This window comes from Athene noctua, chromosome 2 (assembly GCF_965140245.1).
Source record: "Athene noctua chromosome 2, bAthNoc1.hap1.1, whole genome shotgun sequence".
Lineage (NCBI taxonomy): Eukaryota > Metazoa > Chordata > Aves > Strigiformes > Strigidae > Athene > Athene noctua.
The window spans coordinates 117,533,786-117,552,961 of NC_134038.1; the positions used below are offsets into that span (position 1 = coordinate 117,533,786).

At 48.4% G+C, this 19,176-nt stretch overlaps 1 protein-coding gene across 2 annotated transcripts; it reads left to right on the forward strand.

Moving 5' to 3' along the window:
• The first annotated feature begins 12,588 nt into the window (after positions 1-12,588).
• Positions 12,589-15,388, forward strand: FZD8 (frizzled class receptor 8). Of its 2 annotated transcripts, XM_074899969.1 has the most exons (2): positions 12,589-13,703; positions 13,836-15,388. In XM_074899969.1, exons 1-2 carry the CDS (start codon positions 12,705-12,707, stop codon positions 14,742-14,744), a joined length of 1,908 nt encoding a protein of 635 aa, XP_074756070.1. In that variant the 5' UTR covers positions 12,589-12,704; the 3' UTR covers positions 14,745-15,388. The 2 variants fall into 2 exon arrangements, with proteins under 2 accessions (XP_074756070.1, XP_074756069.1); XM_074899968.1 differs by having other exon boundaries at positions 12,589-15,388.
• The last annotated feature ends 3,788 nt before the right edge of the window (positions 15,389-19,176 follow it).

The window sequence follows — 19,176 nt, forward strand, 5'->3', positions numbered from 1 at the left end:
GCAAAATGCTGCATTCAGATATTGTGCGACAGAGATAGTTACGGAAGTGGAAGAGTAATTTTATTCTCCAAAAGTGCAATGGAAACTAGGTAAATAACCTCAGTGATACTGAGCATTTACCTGGAAGTCATCAACAAGCTCTCTGCATTCTGGTCCAACCATAGCAAATGAAAAAACTACAAGAAAATATGACTTCCAGGGAGGTAACCATGAGATGCTGAGAGCGCACTGGGATATGTTCATGACATTGAAGTCAATGGAAGTTAAGGCCCATAAGTCTCTAAATACAAATTGCTGAGTAGGAAACTAAGCCAGCAGTTAAACTTCCCACTGAAATTAATGAGTTAAAGATTAATTCACTCACAGACTGTGTGTACATGGTCACCTCATGGGGCCATCACCAGGAAGACATGAGATCTTCTTAGAAGAACTGCTCTACCTGAGGCTAATTAACAGATATGATGACTGTAAATAAAAGCAGGAGGTGGTAAACAGAAAAGAATAGGAAGTTTGATGGGGCTCCCAGCTGGTGCTGTGTGTCAATAAACGTCAGCTGAAACTTAGATGCTGCTTTTGTACTCTCCTAAGGAAATCATTATTATCACATTATTCTATAACACAGTCTAACCTAATCTCCAAGAACATACTAGGGAAGATATTTTTGATCAACTCTACATTTGATAATTACAGAACCAAACATACTGAAATGATTTTGTTTTACAAACAGAATAAAGCAGCTTATTTTAATATTTAAAAGTGCAAATTATGATATTCAGCTTTATTACCCATAAAACTAACGACTATTTCTTATATCCCAATCCAAATTAGTGACCCTTGTAAAAACACTGATTGTTTCAAAGACACCAGTGAGATAGCACAAACAGCTGTATAAAGCAGACAAGAGACTGATATACACAACAATTAGGCTTTTTAAGCACAGAAACACTTTTTCAATTTACCCTCATAATTTCCTAAACCTGTAGAAGATCTTAAAAAAAAAAAAATTACAAAATCAAATATATTGAAGTTATTTTTGTTTACAGAATGAAGCATATTTAAACAGTCTTGACTCTCTGGGTTTTGGCATGAGATTCTTTATATGTATTTTACCATACCATTTTCCTTCACCGACTCACATATTTTCTGCCAATAGAGGATTACCTGGAAGAAAAACAGTTTTGATAGTACTGAACATTGAAAAGATGGTGACATTCATTGTCCATTCTCTATCCCACACCCCCAGAAGTTAAATCCCACTGCAAGTTGGATTTTATTGTTTCCTAATCCCTTCTCCCATGTAAAGACCTGATTTGACAAACCTTTTCTCAGGCAAGCAGACACTTTAAAGTAACCAGGATCACTGACATGAGGATAGACTATTTTGCATAAGGAAGTTTTACAGGATGTAATCTCCTCTTTTCCTTGAAGTTTAAGTAGTTACTACCTACTACTGAAATGAAAGAAATGTAATAGTCTCAGTCCAATTACTTGTGAACACATGTTTATTTCACACCCAATTACTTCCCACAATTCTTCCAGTTTCAAAAGAGTGGACAGATTTGGCAACTCCGCTTGCTTCTCACTTCTTGACACTATCATTAAGATTCAGATTAAGGCATACAAATGATGTGAGAGAGGTTGCATTATTCTCGCTATTCTTGACACACTTTAGAGACACAACTACAATCTCTCACTTCAAATGAATTTTCTAAATTCATTTTAAAAGAATGTACATATTTTCACTTAATTTTTAAGAAAACATGGACAGAATTTTTTTGCTACTTTTTCCAACTCATGAATTCTGATGTGCTAAAATTTCTTCCTTATAAAATGATTACTTGAAATAAAGCTAATTGGCTGTGTAGCATTATGCTTCAAAAAGTATTTGGATTCCACAGATGAACAGCTGGAAAGTGGTACCATAGAAGCTTACTCTTATACTTCAATACTGTACTTTCCTTTCTCTGTTCTCTTTCCCGCCACAATTTTGGTACTAGAATGACAAATCTCTTTCTCAACAATACTCAAACCACTGCTTCCTTTCAAACGTTGTCTGGCTATTACCTTTTCTTGCAAATATTTATTTTAAATAATTCTAAAATAATAACAAGGAAGAGGGAAATTACGGGTTAGCTACTGATAATGTACTATAATCAAATTCTTCTGACAGAAATTTGAAGGAAAAATGTAGACCCTGTCAGGAAAAGAAATAAAAAAGACACCATCTATTTTGATCAATATTAGTCAATTTTGGACAAAACCAAGTAAATTTAAGTACACAAGAGTATAACAACATATCTACTTTCAGGTAATCATAAAACTTCTGAAGAGTTTATTAAAGATACAGAAAAAAATTAACTGCTGTCTTACAAAACTAAGCATATGCTCATTTACAGATTTGATAATTAGTGCCTGTGAAGGCTAAAAAAGCATAGTATTGCTCAGCAGTCATGAAGTGTTCTAAATAAAATTGCCATGAAAACAAAGTTAAAAATATCTGGAAAGATATTTCTGTAAGAGTGCTAAGATGCAAAACAAGCAATAAAGAATAATAATCAACTTTTGCTTAAGAAACACCACATGTTGCCAGTTGCTGATATATTCTGGCTACAAACTGCATTCTAACACTGAACTTATGACAGAATATAACACATACTAAAACCAATGTAGATCATTAACAGTTTTCCTGCCTGAATGTCAATATTTGCTTTGTTTTCTCTTGTCTTAATACAAAGTCCACTGAACTCTGCAGGAGTCTTACACTAATGTTCTATCCACCAACTTTGGAAGAACATCCAAAAAGGCTCACAGTTGTATTTAAGACACAGTTGTAGCAAATTCTTACTGCCACAAGAAGAAACGAAAGTGAAATAGAAGCCCCAAAAGAAAAAAAAAAAAAAAAATCAAGAGAAATCATAACCTATTCAGATGAAGTTCTCTATCCCTGTGATCCTATCTTTAGTGATTGGCTTACACTTTTCTTGAAGGAAGAAGTTACATTACTGGTAATTTTTACTGAATTCCAGATCGCCAAAGTCCACACTTACTCATTTATCAGAGTGTTTCTCCTTACCCAAGGATAGCTATGACAATTCAGATCAAAGGTCCATATAGCTCAGTGTCCTTCTTCCAAAAGCAGCCACAATTCAGAGCCAAGAAAAGAGAGCATGAACAAAGAAATCAAACACAGTATTTTTACAGAATAATTCCCCAGCCTTCAACTACAGTCCACTCAGGAATTCCTGAGACTGATGTGATTTATCTGTTTAGCTTGCCCAATGGGTTTTCTCTTTCAAGCACTTAGTCCATTACCCCTTAAACTCACGTATCCTGTTTGCATCCACAACAACCCAAAGCAAGGCTACCTTGGGCAAAGAACTAAGAACTGTATTGCACTGATGCTCTGTTTTGTGCATATTCGGTGTTCAGTGGATACAGCTACTCGTATTTGTTTATTAAAACCCAGCCAAAATTAAAAAGAAAGATTGACACACCCCTTGAAAGAAACTTGGAGTTTGCACATATCCCACCAAGCTAAATCCAGTGGGAACTAGCATTCTGAGCGCAGTAAAATGCTGCAATAGCAAGAATTATAACAAGGTTGGATATAGCTGGAAAAGCAGGCAGATGTCATGAGTGAAAAAACAGACACCCTAACAAAAGCGGCAAAAAAACCTCTGTAAACCTCCCTCAGTCCAACAACTGAATTTTAATCCAAGGAGGTTAAATATAGGGCTGCTTGAAAATTTTCCACTGCATCTATTTTTGATGGGAAACGAGGCTTTCAGCTAAACACTTTTTGGTTGGAATTTTTTTTTTTTTTTTGGCATGTCTAAGTATGTGCTTCTGCAAATATACTTTTCTTACCAAAAAGCCAAAGTTACAAACCAAAATATTTTGATTGCAAACAAAAGATGTTATTAAGAAATGTTAGTGTGTAGCATTAAATCTGTGGCTTACCTGCTTTATGTGGCAGATCTCCTCTATCAACTAGACTTACCACTTTGAGGGATTCCCTCTTTCCAGCACTCCCTTCAAAAAGGAATGACCATGGCACAGTGTCGAAGGAGGTAGGCAGCCTCAGCCTTGCAGAACAGGACTAGAAGGCATCCAGATTATAATGTTGGAGGAGGACTACAGTAACATTTTTCAAATCAAGAAGTTTTAGTTTACAGACAAAGCCTTTCAGTCCTCTGAATTCTGTCCAAGCATGTAGTTTTTCCTGGAAAATTAAGACAAAAATGAAAAAAAGCTTTGTATTTTTTATCAAAAATTCATGCAGGAAATTTCACGGGTCAAGCAAGGTCTTATTCGTTAACCTGCAAATTCAAACCTAGCATCTGGGTCCATCCTTACACAGATCAGAAAAACTTTAAATGGCAGTAAAATGTTTCAAATTTTCCATAGCCATCCTGTTAGCAGGACTGTTCAAAAGCCAAAGAGCTAAAACCAAACAAAAATAATAAGGGCTCATTAGATGGGGTACGGATAACAGTGTATGAGCCTTAAGTTGTATTAAAAGACCAACCAGCCTAACATACAAAAACAAAGGATGAAGAGAAGATTCAAACAATGGCGACACTTACTAGGTTATCTAATACAAAAAAATCTGTACAGCAAAACTGGCAAAGTGGCAAGAAAACTAGATGTTCCATTTATTATTCCCTTTCAGGGAATTCAGTGAATTAACCGGAAGGAATAAATTTGATAAGGCTAATGCAATAAAAAGTGAAAGTAACAGCTATCCCATTATTGATGAGATCACCCCTTTTTTTGGAACCCCACAATCCACTGGAAAAATTCTCATCCAGAAACAGGCCCTGACCAGACCAAGAGAGGGAAGCACCCAACTAATACTACCAGGGACAATGTTAGAACAAAATTTCTAATATCCATCTCTTCCCTTGCGAGTGTTTCCTGCCCTACAGTTGTATCCCCCCACCTCAAAGGCAAAATAAATGTATAAATAAAAAGAATAAAATACAAGAAATAAATCAAGACTGCATCTTTTGTAACACCATTGCAAGCCCACAACAGACAATTGCAAAACTTCTCGTATCAGTGGGGTACAATTTTCTTTTCCCCCACCACACACAGAGAGGACTATTACTGCCATCATTAGCACCAAGAACCAATATAATTCAAAGGGTCTGTTAAAGGAATATCCTTATTAAAAACTGAGTGGGTAAAACAAAAGGAAGGGCATTTTGCTATTACAGTGAAACTCCTCTAAACAATTTGCTTTGCAATCACACCATTCTTTTACTAAAAGAGAGAAAGGTTTTTAAGAGCGAGTTTCTGCTGAGACTAGGCACCTGAGAGTTCCATATAAGCAGTTCCAAACACTCTAATGCTGATTCCCTGCACAGTTAACATCTTTGACTGTCTAACATTATAAAGTGAAAAGTGCTAACACGACTTGTCATTCTTGAGGCCAATTTATTCATCAAAATCAGCACAAGCCCAAGCCTGCTGTCCTTATTCATATTTGGAATCACCAGCCGCTTATGTGTTGTCCCAGCAAAATTAGCACAGTGGAGGATTAGTCAGGATATAACCCTAGAGATAAAAAAATCTGTTTGGAGTAAGTGAAATACAAAGAATAAATATTCAAAATGAGTGATGAAAGATATGTTTGTTATTTCCATTTTAACTCCAGGGTAATGAGTAATTTCAGTAAGGATTTCTCAGTGTGTTTTTTATCATTCAATAGTTTAAAAATTACTACTGTGCATCCTCCATCAAAAGCTGGGATTGGAAAACAGTGAAACTTTAAAAAGTCCTCTTCAAACATGTATGCAAAATATTATTCTCTTAAATTATACCATTACTGAGTAATTATACCATAACTGAGGGGCAAAAAGGAGTATCAGAATTTATGAACAATGCATTGTTCAAGGATTTAACGACGCACCTTCCTCCTCAAATCAGTTACACAAAGTTTTGCTTTCTCGTATCTGGGTTTTATCCTTACCCATGCATTTCAACACAGAGTGGCATTTTTTCTTCAGATCACTTCTTACTCATAAGTTTCTCATTAATTTCTCACTTAATTTACAGTATGTGAGAGGGCATACATGTAAGTTAAGGTCTCCATATAGTTTTTGCAAATCAAATTTAGTAAATCAAAATGGACTACACTGCCTAATCTTGTCTCTGCATCAAGTCACACAATCCAGACTAGCCTACTGCAGATGGGGCATCCTTAGCTCAAAGCCCTTCATATTTACTTCTTGCAGTGTGAGCTGCTCCCACTCTGATTTACAGTATATGAGAGAGAACCCAGCACTCCGCAGCTTCTCTGTTGTGGTACTTATACCCTGTCAGCATCAATACTGAGTCGGTAAGAGTGACTTGTGCTATTATTCTGTCCACTATCACCTAACCCAAATGTAGATGCCAACAAAGTTAAGTAAGGTCAAGTTAATAGATAAAGCGTCCTTAATTCCTCCGGTAGATCTGACATCAAAGACAAGACATATGGATGCCATCCCATCTTAAGGCCAGATTGTAATTTTGATTTGGAAGCTGCCCACCTCGGAGGGCTACAGCTCAGTCGGGTAAGCCAGGTGGCTGTGCAGTAGCAGTGGGTGTGTAACAGAAGCTTTGCAGGGGCTCATACCCAAGTTGTTAAAGCTGAGGTCTCCAAAACTGAAGACCGACCAAATAGACTTCCCAAACCATGCTAGCAGTAACGACGGTGCATGTGCCCTTTGAGCATATATGAGCATTAACAACATTTTGACGGAGCATGGAGAGAGAATCACAAATATAGCCGCTGAAGTCACTGGCGTGCTAGAGGTCTGGACAAGTTGCTACTTTCAGGAGAGAGTGGTGCATGTGTATACTCTCATGTTATCCACAGAAACCAAACTGCTCCTTGACAGCCTGGATCCACATAACCTTCCTGAGATTCAAGAGTGCATTTACATACTAATGTCCTAGCAGTTGCCAGAAAGTAAGTTAATTGTTACCTGGGCAATCAGAGGAAGACAATGCTACTCACTATGTCCATACATACTTAATATAGTTAGCAATTCAACTGCATGATATTTGTATTATTCTCCAAACATGGTGACAATGGATCGATGGACTGTTTAATGCAGGACAGTTTGCCTTCAAAAGTCACATGATTTATCATGTGTGAAACATCACACCATGAGGTATTACAATCTATAGCACAGGTAGATTTTAAATAAAACTTGCTAAAAAATGAGCAAAAATTAGAAAATAGTATTAAGGAAAATGAAAAAGATTGCCCTCAATAACACTTATTTTCTTTCATAATCCATATTTTCTTTCATTCCTTCCTCCTGCACTCTTTCACTAATGAGAAATGAAGCAACATACGATTACAATGCGTGAGCCAATGCACCGCAGCCCAATCATCAACTGCATAGTGTGGGAGAATAAAGGTAAGGTTGATCTTATGTCGCCCTCATGCTAAACTGCTGTTCCCACTGACTTCTTATGCTCATTCTGCTGCTCATGCTGCTTCCCTAGCGAAGTCTACACATCCAAAGCAGCCTGGGGAAGAAGTCTAATCATCGTCTGCTCCTATGTTCAGCAGAAAATCCTCCAGCCACATTCAGGGCCACAACCTGCAGGTTCACTGTTGGAGCAATCCTCAGAACACAGCAGTGATCAATCACTTTGTCATCCTCCTTTAAAGTAAAGGGACAGCAAAGTACTCTTCCAGCAGTTTCTCCTCCTTCTCTGCCACCTGCTCACTACACTCCAGAAGTAGCTACTGCAGCTGATTGCATTCAGCCTGTTTTATTCTTGCCTAAAGGCTCTCTCATGTCTCACTGACCAACAGCAGCACCATGGTACTGTGCCCATCCATGATCAGTCTGACATCCCTGAAAAGATGTAAGCAGAATATTGTTCTTCTTGTCTACAAAAAGTTCTCATGAACCACAATAAAAGACAGGCTGCCTCAGAAGATGCGTCAATGCCATTTAATTTTTTTGTGAAAAGAAAAATATCTATTAAAATATAAGATACATATGCATGCCATACTCTCCCATCCCCATTTCTTTGCAGGTTTCACAGTGCTGGATTTTTACTCATCATTTCTGCTTTGCAGACGTGCAGAAGTACAAAACAATGCGTTCCTTCCATTAACTGGATTGCCCATCACATTGCTCGGTTCAGGACTACATGTGGTATGTGAGAGAAAAGGATGGATTGGAAAAAAGTTTCTCTTACTTTTAATTGGTACTTTTAGTAAGAAGCCACAACTCCACCTTACGTTGTCTACTAACATGCCTGTAAAAATACTCCTTCTTCCTACTTCCATTTACCCTGTCCTCAAGTTTCACAGTTTCTAGTTTCATGGTGTCGCTCAACGTATTGGCCAGGCAAAATCTCCTGTGTCTTGCAGCTAACCAGTATTTGCGTAGACAGTCTCTGGATAAAACTCTGTGGCCTGAGATGGGAAGGAGATCAGCCTAGACAGCCCCTTCTGGGTTCAATCCATGAAATTACTGCCTTCAGACAAGGCTTCATTCTAACAAGATTATTTGAACAATTTCCATGGACTGAGTTCTTCTTTTTGATCTACCCAATGCAGACAATGCCATACTAAAATGTACTAGAGAACATTAGGTGGGAATTAAAAACCAATTTTTCAAACAGACAAAACATCTGTATTTTTAAATAAACAAAATATAATTTTAAATCCTAGATTTTATGTGGCATTTTTCTTTCCAGTAAAAAATAAATAAATAAATAAATAAATAAATAAAAGCAAGAGCCAATTTACTAATCTCAAACTAAAATGCTCTGTAGTTGCCATCACCTAGTTTGGTGTGATCCATATAAACCTCAATGGAAAGCCTTAGATGCACACAAAAACGAAGTTTATGTTAGAAGGCTAGTGACAGACCCAAATGTCTGAATAAAAGAGGCACAAGTATCTGTGGCAACAAAGACTTGTAGGAGTGTTATCTACGTGTTGTCAAATCTATAGGTTTGCAAAAGGTTGTAGTATCTGTAACTTTCTTGCCAGCTTTGTCTTTCAGCGTGATTTGATGACTGGTCAACTGTTTTGAAACCCCTGCGAAGAAGTGTTCTACATTAATCTGTACTGCTATAAGAAAGCTCAGCTTTTCTGAAAAAGCTGCTGCTATATTTTCTGGAATAAACAGACAAACCATTTTAAAGACTTGACCCCTGATTCCTTCATCTCGGTACTTCTGACCTCAGGGAAGTCTCAGTACATGAGGAATACACAATGGGCTGTGGTTCCACAGCCTTGAGCTATCCAGGCTGCTTTTCAGTCATATGAAGTAAAGCAGCCTCCCCACAGCTGTGCTGTTTTATATACCTGAAAGGCAATTTCAAAAATTATCATGGTCTTACTAGGGAATTTGGATATGCAGTTGTTACTAAATTGCCATAAAGTTCTGCATTACCAATTTTGTCATTACCGAACAGCTTCAAGACACACAGTATCTTTGTGCTGCATCGCTTTTCATGCTGTAAGAAAACAAGAGCATGTGAATTACAGTAAAAATGAAGCCAAGTGTACTGTTGAGAAACTTGGTATTCTCTTATTTCTAGGGGAGTTAGAGTGTAATTCTAAACTGTAGCGTTCAGCATGTCTCCTGAGTTTCCTTGCTGAAATATTGCAATGGAAATTTTACAGCATCTGTGTTGCTTTTGGAAGCCATCACCTCACATCTGCTGTCTCTGTAGCGCAGAGCTTAAGTTCAGCGTAAAAAGGTACTTTGTAATAGGCAACAGGAATCCTGACAGAGCTGTAATTTACAGACTCACCCAGCTCTCCTGACTAGGCTCACTCGTTTTTACATTCTGTGGAGATTTTTACATAAGGTATTCCTCAAGCAGCCACCAGCACAACAGTCACTTTTTGAAATGGAGCATCACACCCAGGACTGCAAAGAGACTTGTTAGACCTCTGCCAGTCACGGCCAGACGACAAATTTTTCGTTCCGTCTTCTTCATCGTTCAAGCTCCTGACACTTTTCAGGAGGGTATTAACTAAATTAGCACCAAACCAGCCATCTGCTACCTTTGGAAAAGTTCTGATTCTGACCTAAATACCGCTACGTATGTCGTAGTGATGTCACAGCCCGGGATGTGAAACCCGGGGCGGGACGGCCCCGTCCCCAAGCACTGACTCCTCCGGCACGCCTGGACGCAAAACCTCCCCTCAGGTGGGCGCTGGGGTCGAGGCGGGGGCTGCAATTACGGCGGCGATTACACGCTAAACGTGTTTATGGCCCCACAATTGCCCACTTCCTCCCTACCCGGGTAATCCGCGTGCCCGTTTCAATAGAGTCGGGCGGGAGGGGAGAGGACGCTGTTAGCGCAGCCCACAGACTCGGGGGGGCTTCTGTGTTTTGCCTCCCGCCCTTGATTTCCCGCGCCGCCCCACCGGGCCGCCTCGCTCCCCCCCCCCCGGCTCGAAACCCGGCGCATCGCCCAATTTCACGCCGCCCCACGGCAAAGGCGGCCGCGCCGCCGGCCCCCCGAGCGGCGCGCTCCCGCGGCGGCAGCTCCCGCGGCCCCAGCGGGAGGGAGCGCCCCGCGCGCGCACAGCGCAACAGCGCGGCTACGACCAGACAAATCGCCCCGTCCGGGGAGGGCGGCGCCCCCCGGGGCGGCCCCGCCGCGCACCCACCCCGCGCCCGCCGCCGCTCCCCTTAAGGTGGTGCGGCTGCGGAGGGGCCGCCGAAATTCCCTCCCCGCCCCCTTCGCCGGAGCGGGCCGCTCCACGGCCCCCGGCGGCGGCGAGCGGTCGGCCTCCGCCCGCGGGGCGCCGGGCCGGGGGGCGGCCCGCAGCCTTACGCGGCGCCTCGGCCTCAGGCCTAACGGCCCCCCGCCCCCTCCGGCCCTCACGGCCGCCCGCAGCGCGGCCCCACCGGCGGGACCGGCGGATCCACCCCGGGCGCCGGCGGTGGCCCCAGTGGCTCGGCGCGCCGGCTCCTCTGCCGCGCCGGGGGCCGGCGCTGCCGCCTCCGAACCCGGCCCGGGCGCGTCACGCAGCCCTCGGCGGCGAGTCGCCGCCTCCGGCGCCGGGCTGACGGGGGAGGCTCGGGGAGCCGCGGCCAGCGAGAACCGGCCGCCCGGAGCTCCGGCTGGGCCGCCGAGCTGGACCTCGCTCTTGCGGCGGCTGCAGCAGCACCAGCTTGGAGCCGTCGGCCGCGCACTGCTGCGGCGGAAGCTGCCCCGCCGCTGGCCGCCCCGGGGAGGCGTTAGCCACTGGGGCGCGGGGCTGCTGCCCGCAGTCCCACGGGGGAGCTTCGGCCGGTGCGCGGTGCTCGGCAGCGCCCGCCCGCGCGTCCGGAGCCCCCCCGTTACCGCTCCTGCCCATCGGGCCGCGGCCGGCACCCCGGGGCGGGAGCGCACCGCCGCGCCGCGGCGGGACGAGCGCTGTGCGCGCCGGGAGGTGAGGCCCGGGGACGACACCCCCCCACCCCGCACCGGCGCGTGCGGCCGCGCTCGGCCAGCGCGCCGCGGGGCGACCAAGCGTCCGCAAGGCTGGGGCCGGCGGGAGCCGGACAACCCCGCGGTGCCGCGGGCGCGACGGTAAACCGCGCCCCAGAGACCCCGGGCGGCTGCCGCACGGCTGCTGCCGCGGGAGCCAACCCGACGGGAGCGGGGCCGCTGGGAAGGGGAAGGGAGAGGCGCACCCCGCAACCGCCCGGCCCGCAGGCAGCGCTTCGGGGCGGGGCGCGGCACCGCACCTATCCGTGCGAGCGGGGCACGGAGGCACAACACCGCCACGTCCCCGCGGTGAAGAGGCGCCCAGGAGCTGCCGCCGCCGCGCCGCACTCGGGGCTCCGGCTCCACCTTAAGGAGGGCTGGGGATCGGCCCCCGCCCCCCGCCCGGGAGCGGCTGATAGGCGGCCGAGGCGGCGGGGGCGGGGCCCGGCGGCGCTCGCTATAAATATTCATGAGAGCGCGGCGGCCGGAGCGGCGCTGCCGGGGCCGGGGAGCGAGAAGTTGCGCGGAGGCGCCGCCGCGATCGCCCCGCGGCTCGGCTCAGGTGGCGCGATCGCGGCCGGGGCGCCCGGCTCGTCCCGCCGGCGGCGGCGGCAGGAGAAGGACGACGAGGACGAGGCGGCGGCGGTGGTGAGCGAGGACCGGCCGGCCGGCTGGCGGTTGCCCGCCCACCGAGCCGGGCGCTCGGGCGGGCGGCAGGAGGAGCCGCTCCGGCCGCCCCGGCGCCGGCCCCGCCGCTGCACGCGCCCGCTCGGGGCGGTGGGAGCCCTGCGCCGCGGGGCGCAGCGCCCGCTCCCCGGGACGCCTCGGCCATCTTGACCGCGCCGCGCGGGGGGGCCGACGGCGAAACTTCTGCCGCCGCTCCGTGCCCGGCCGGCGCTGGAGCAGCGGCCGCCCGCCCTGCCCCGCGAGGAGAGATGCGACGCCGGCTGAGCGGCCTGCCTTGAGCCGTGCCCCCTCCTCCGGCCCGGCGCGGGGGCTCGCCGGTGGCTCCCCCCCAGCGGGTGCCCGCGGGGCCGCCCCCCCCGCCCCCCCCTCTTTCCGTCCCTCCCTGCCGGGCGACGGAGCCCCGCGGGGGCTGCCAGCCCTCCCACCTGCGGCCGGCACGGCGGGGGCCGCCCTTCGCCCCGCAGCGGGGTAGCCGGGGCGGGGGGGTGCTGTGGCGACGCGCTGCCCGCGGCTGCCGAGCGGGCCGGGAGAGGAGCCGGGGCCGCCGCCCGCCGCCGAGCATGGAGTGGAGTTACCTGTTGGAAATCGCCTCGCTGCTCACCGCCCTGTCCCTGCTACAGCGCGCCGGGTGCGCCGCCGCCTCGGCCGCCGCCGCCGCGTCCTCGTCGTCGTCCTCGTCGTCGTCCTCCTCGGCGAAGGAGCTGTCGTGCCAGGAGATCACCGTGCCCCTCTGTAAGGGCATCGGCTACAACTACACCTACATGCCCAACCAGTTCAACCACGACACGCAGGACGAGGCCGGGCTGGAGGTGCACCAGTTCTGGCCGCTGGTGGAGATCCAGTGCTCCAGCGACCTGCGCTTCTTCCTCTGCAGCATGTACACCCCCATCTGCCTGGAGGACTACAAGAAGCCGCTGCCGCCGTGCCGCAGCGTCTGCGAGCGGGCCAAGGCCGGCTGCGCCCCGCTCATGCGCCAGTACGGCTTCGCCTGGCCCGACAGGATGCGCTGCGACCGCCTCCCCGAGCAGGGCAGCCCGGACACGCTCTGCATGGACTACAACCGCACGGACCTCACCACGGCCGCCCCGCCGCCCGCCAAGCCCCCGCTCCGCGGCGCCAAGCCCGGCGGCCCCGCCAAGGCGGCCCCCCCCGCCGCCGCCGCCCCGCCGGCCGAGGCCCCGCGCAAGCCGCGCCCGCCGCCGCCCTGCGAGCCGGGCTGCCAGTGCCGGGCGCCCATGGTGTCGGTGTCCAGCGAGCGGCACCCTCTCTACAACCGCGTCAAGACGGGGCAGATCGCCAACTGCGCCCTGCCCTGCCACAACCCCTACTTCAGCCCCGACGAGCGCGCCTTCACCGCCTTCTGGATCGGGCTCTGGTCCGTGCTCTGCTTCCTCTCCACCTTCGCCACCGTCTCCACCTTCCTCATCGACATGGAGCGCTTCAAGTACCCCGAGCGCCCCATCATCTTCCTGGCCGCCTGCTACCTCTTCGTCTCCCTGGGCTACCTGGTGCGGCTGGTGGCCGGCCACGAGAAGGTGGCGTGCAGCGGCGGGGCGGGGGCTGGCGGCGCGGGGGCCGGGGCGGCGGCGGGGGCCGGCGGCGGGGCGGCGGCGGGAGCGGCGGCGGCGGCGGGGGGCCGCGGGGCGGCGGGGGGCGCGGCCGAGCTGCAGCCCGAGCTGGCCGGGGCCGAGCACGTGCGGTACGAGAGCACCGGCCCCGCGCTCTGCACCGTGGTCTTCCTGCTCGTCTATTTCTTCGGCATGGCCAGCTCCATCTGGTGGGTCATCCTCTCCCTCACCTGGTTCCTGGCCGCCGGCATGAAGTGGGGCAACGAGGCCATCGCGGGCTACGCCCAGTACTTCCACCTGGCCGCCTGGCTGCTCCCCAGCGTCAAGTCCATCGCCGTGCTGGCGCTCAGCTCCGTGGACGGCGACCCCGTGGCTGGCATCTGCTACGTGGGCAACCAGAGCCTGGAGAACTTGCGGGGCTTCGTGCTGGCGCCGCTGCTCATCTACCTGGCCATCGGCTCCATGTTCCTGCTCGCCGGCTTCGTCTCGCTCTTCCGCATCCGCAGCGTCATCAAGCAGCAGGGTGGCCCCACCAAGACCCACAAGCTGGAGAAGCTGATGATACGCCTGGGGCTCTTCACCGTGCTCTACACCGTGCCAGCGGCCAGCGTGGTTGCCTGCCTCTTCTACGAGCAGCACAACCGGCCCCGCTGGGAGGCCACGCACAACTGCCCCTGCCTGCGCGACCAGCAGCCTGACCAGGCCCGCCGTCCGGACTACGCCGTCTTCATGCTCAAGTACTTCATGTGCCTGGTGGTGGGCATCACCTCCGGCGTCTGGGTCTGGTCTGGCAAGACCCTCGAGTCCTGGAGGGCCCTCTGCACCCGCTGCTGCTGGGCCAGCAAAGGTGCTGCCGTGGCTGGGGGCACGGGGGCAGGAGCAGGCGGGCAGGCGGCCATCGCCGCCGCAGGAGGACTTGGGGCCGGAGGCGGCGGCTCTCTCTACAGCGATGTCAGCACTGGCCTCACGTGGAGGTCGGGCACCGCCAGCTCCGTCTCCTACCCCAAGCAGATGCCCCTGTCTCAAGTGTGAGGAGGGGGAGAGAGGCCAAAGGTTAGGGAATGAGAGGGACACTGGCCTGCCTAAAATGCCCCCTCACTGTTTGGTGCCATTAATGAACCCCTAATGGTCCTTATTAGCCACAGCTTGTATAGAACAATGCAGCTGGCAGAGGCCCCAGGCTCCAGCCCCCTCCTCCTTCCCCGCCATTCATATGCAGGGAGCATGTACTTCAAGGAGCCAGCTTATTATTTTGCTGGCAGAGGAGGGTGGAGGCTCACCCGTGTCTTGCAGAGGGCAAGGCGCAGCGGCTTCTGATTCACGCTGCACTAACAGCAGCTCTTCCCTCGTGGGAGGGGGAGGGTCTTCCTCCCCCCAGCCCGAGGTGGGAGCCTGCCAGGACTGCAGGTTTTTGGGATACCGGTGACCAGGCAAATGCCTTACAGTACAGACTGAATCAAAACATGTCTTAATTATACACCCCAGCTAAATACGGGTTTCCTACATTAAAGGATGTATTTATATAATTATTTGTTACCTTGTACAGATGTGTAAAATATGTATATATCCAAAGATATACAGTCTGTAAATTTTTTTGTAAAAAAGTTTAGAGGCTACCCCTGTAAGAGCAAATATGAGTATTCTATTTTGTCAATAAAATGACTTTTGATAAGTGACTTTTTCAAGCTTTCCCCCTACTCCTGCCCTGGTTATTCCAGCTGCCGTGTCTTTAGGTGGTTCTGTTAGCCGTGAACTACGTTCATGCTACAGTCATTACTGTATAATAGATGGCTGCCTCCGTTAAAGCAGCGCTATACAGAGACACAAGGAAAACGAGTCATTCAACAAGTTGTTCAGAAAAAGTGTTTGCCAAAACTGTGAGGCGAGGCGCCTTACCGTAGGAGATTCTCCTCTGCTTTTTGAAAGAGGCCAGTGTCTTTAAACTGAGCCTCTACAAAAGAGTCCTCTCGCATGGCACGTTAAGGGTCCTTTTAAGATGGGTGTTATTTTAGGAATGTGCACACACACACACACACCTCTCCTAGATTCTGTAAGCACCTGCCTTTCCGGAGATGCATACTGAAGTGTAAAAGGTTAGTGTTTTAAATTCTTAGTTCACGAACAGCGAGTTGAGATTTGTTAGATCAATCTCTTCTTAACAGATTAAACTAACATCTTAACTTTTGTATATCAAATATGGTCCTTTTTCAAGAGAAGAGGTATTGTTCTTCTGTCAGGACTAAGCTAATTTATTTGAGCAGAAGGCTGCTGAATTAACAGAAGAATGCTTTGGCAATTGTTGAACTTTTTACCTGTCTGCCCAGTGGCTCAGAACATCATTCCTTTAAGAGGAGCTAAATGAATAGGGTTAATCTGTAGGGAACTTGGTTTCTTTTGAGTTTGGGAAAACTTTGATCTTTTCTCTTCACCAAACGTGATGTATAGTCTGAAGTTTCTTTCCCTGCTGCCTGGTTCCTCTTGTTGCAGACCAATTGGCCACCATGGAGCCTTAAAGTTCTTCAATTAAAGGGACGTGGGACTTTTTTTTTTTTTATTTTAAGAGGAAGACTTGTAACAGTTAGTGAACACCAGAGGGAAAAGGGAGAACAGCCTTTTAAACAGCTTTTCCCTGCATTGTTAGCCAGACTGCAGGCAGCAAGGCATGGCTTGGAGCATTATAGAAAAGAGCTATGAATGCCCTACAGGTGGTCTGCTCACATAATCTCCCCAATTTAAAACATTTTCCTTTACAGGACAATTGCATTACAAAACTCCCTTCTCTTTTGCTCCTAATTGAACCAAAGAACAACTACAAGTTTTTCTTTAAAAAACGAGTATCTAAAAAAAAAAAAATCTCTTAACTACATTCTAATCTGTTTTCTAAAATGGGATTGCTCGGAATACCAGGAGTAAAAGCTGCACTAGACATTACTCCAGATATTTTTATGTCTTCTGCTTATTTTCTGTCAAATTAGCAATCATTTAAAAGCAATTGGTTAGGTTGTGTGCTAGCAGTGAAAAGATAGCCCCAGGTCCCTTATTAACCTGTCAATCATGGTAAGAGATGGGCAGCTACCCTACTAATGACACAGATATCAGTCATGATTTGTGGGAAAAACCTTGTTCCATTGAGCACTGACTTGATTATTGGTGTCCCTTTCAAAGATCCTGTAACTTAATAGACTCCTCCACTTCTACAAAGTTACCGGGATCATGAAAAGAAGGAATTTAAAATGCCAATCTCTTAACTCCTTGGAGGGAAAAATAATTTTAACTTCTCTAATGCAAAGGATGTTCCACTGGGATTTATGCACGGTGCCTATTTATACACCAGTTGACCAGGATCCAGAATATTGACATGCCTGTAAACTGAAAAGGCCCTGGTATTTCCCTGTATTGCTGGAAACATTTTTTAAACGGTTGTTGAAACATTTAAATCAACATGGCAATTTTCCCTGCTGTCAGTGGGGTAGAGGTCTTGCTGCTGGGGAAGCCCCACATATGGAAGCACAATCACTTGAGATAAAAATCTGTGTTCCTTCCCCTGCAGCGAGTTCTGGCCAGGAAGAGACAGAGAGAGGGTACAGCCACAACTATTCCATGAGAATTTGTTTAGATAGGTCTCTTGGAGACTGCTGGTACAGGTTGCTAGTGCTGAGATAAAAGCATTTCTAGTAAGAGATAGGAAGTAGCCCTGTGGCTTAAGCTACCCTGGAATGAGGTAAGAGGTGCTGCAGGTGGAGTTAGTCAGCAAAGCAGAGCTAGTTAAGCTAGCAAGATACCTGCTTTGGAACTGAGTAATAATAATGCAAAAATAAGACTAAATTCACTCGAAACACAAACCCACAGAAATGGTGCTAAAGCAGTTGATTTACAAGTGCAGATTTTTGCGAATCAACATAAAATTTGTGTCTAGGGAAAAGAAGAATAACCAGAAAAAAACAACAGCAGAGTATTTAGGTATACAAGAAATAAAAATACACGCCTACACGGAACTTACATTATTATGATACCCTTTCTCAGACTTAAAAGATAAATTTGCTCTGAAGATCCAAAAAATATCGGTGAGGTGGTAGGAGTTACATGTTAACTCTCAAGGTATGATGATAAACTGCCTTCTCCCTAAATTTGCCAGACTGCTACTAAAAATAGTCCCAGCAGACCCGTGGCCTAAGTCCTTGCCTGCGGAGCTGGAGTGCCCTCGGCATCCCCGCTGGCATAGGCTCACCCGTGGGCAGGGGCAGCACCCACGCACCCTGGCAACCACACCAGCTCTGGAGAGCAGAGGGAAGGCTTTATTACCACCGTTGTGGCTCCGTAGCACAACTTGTATAGCAACATTTGGGGAGCTGGCTAGATGGCAGCTAAGAGCCTCCAGCAGCTCACAGAAAGGTCTAACCGCTCTGTTCAGCGGAGTGACTAAGCCAGCAGAGAAATCATGGTTCTGGATTTTTTTCTTCTCTAGTAAGCAACATACCTTTAGAGTGTGCCTTTTCTTTCCAGGACCCCTCCCTGTTTTACATGTTCCTGCTTCAAAAGGAAATCCTATGGCTTATTCTCCTCCTGCCGTAATGACTGAATAATCCTGCAGCCTCCAAAGGAGGTGGCACAGCTGCCAGTGGGCCTTTTAAAAAGAGTCAGAGCAGCGCAGGTGTGCTGCAGAGCCTCAGGGGGGACACCACACCTCCCCTGAGCTCCGCTGCTGAGCCTCCAAGGGCTACCTGGAAGTGGCCCACAACCTGCTCCAAAGTTTTCCCTTTGCAGGAGGAAGCTTCCCTGGAGTTTTGGTAATCCGTCATGGAAGCAAAGGGGCTTCAGACAGGGAGGAACTAGGAAATCCTTATATATTGAAATAATACGAATGTGGCCAGGCTTTCTACAGAGGTTATGAAGGCTAAGACTGGCACTCAAAGAGTCTTTTTCCTTCTTTCTTATACAGTATTTTAAAATTAAGGTATTGAGGTGCTTTCCCATTAAAGAGTACTTCAAATGTGCTTGACTAGTCCTAAAAGGTCCTCCCAGGTGGGGTAGGAAGGCTGGAGACAGGGGTGCCTCTCTGCATGTGCTACTCACAGTGTGCTTCACCCTGGCTTCAGAGCCCAGGCTCTTTCCAGATTCACTTGGACAGACACCTCGCTAGACACCTGAAGGTGGCTTGTAGGAAAAATCAACTGTTTTTCACAGGAGGAAACCAGTACTGGGAGCCAAAGCAGAATGCCCAAATTTAAAAAGGAATTGGTAGCTGAGAAAGAAATAGCAGAGTCCTTGGGACAATGCCAGGTCTACTTTGAAATATAAAAACTTCAATACAAGTAAGACCACTGTTTGATGCCAGTGGCTGTGGTCAACAAACTTCTTTCACAAGCACTACATGCAGTGCAAAAGCCAAATATAGCCTGCTCAGTAAGTCAACCTTCTTGTCCAACAAAGACATGGAATTTTATATGGGATAGAGGCTACCTAA

Coding starts and splice junctions, on each gene's coding strand:
- FZD8 (XM_074899968.1), top strand. CDS start 12,705: ATGGAGTGGAGTTACCTGTTGGAAATCGCCTCGCTGCTCACCGCCCTG.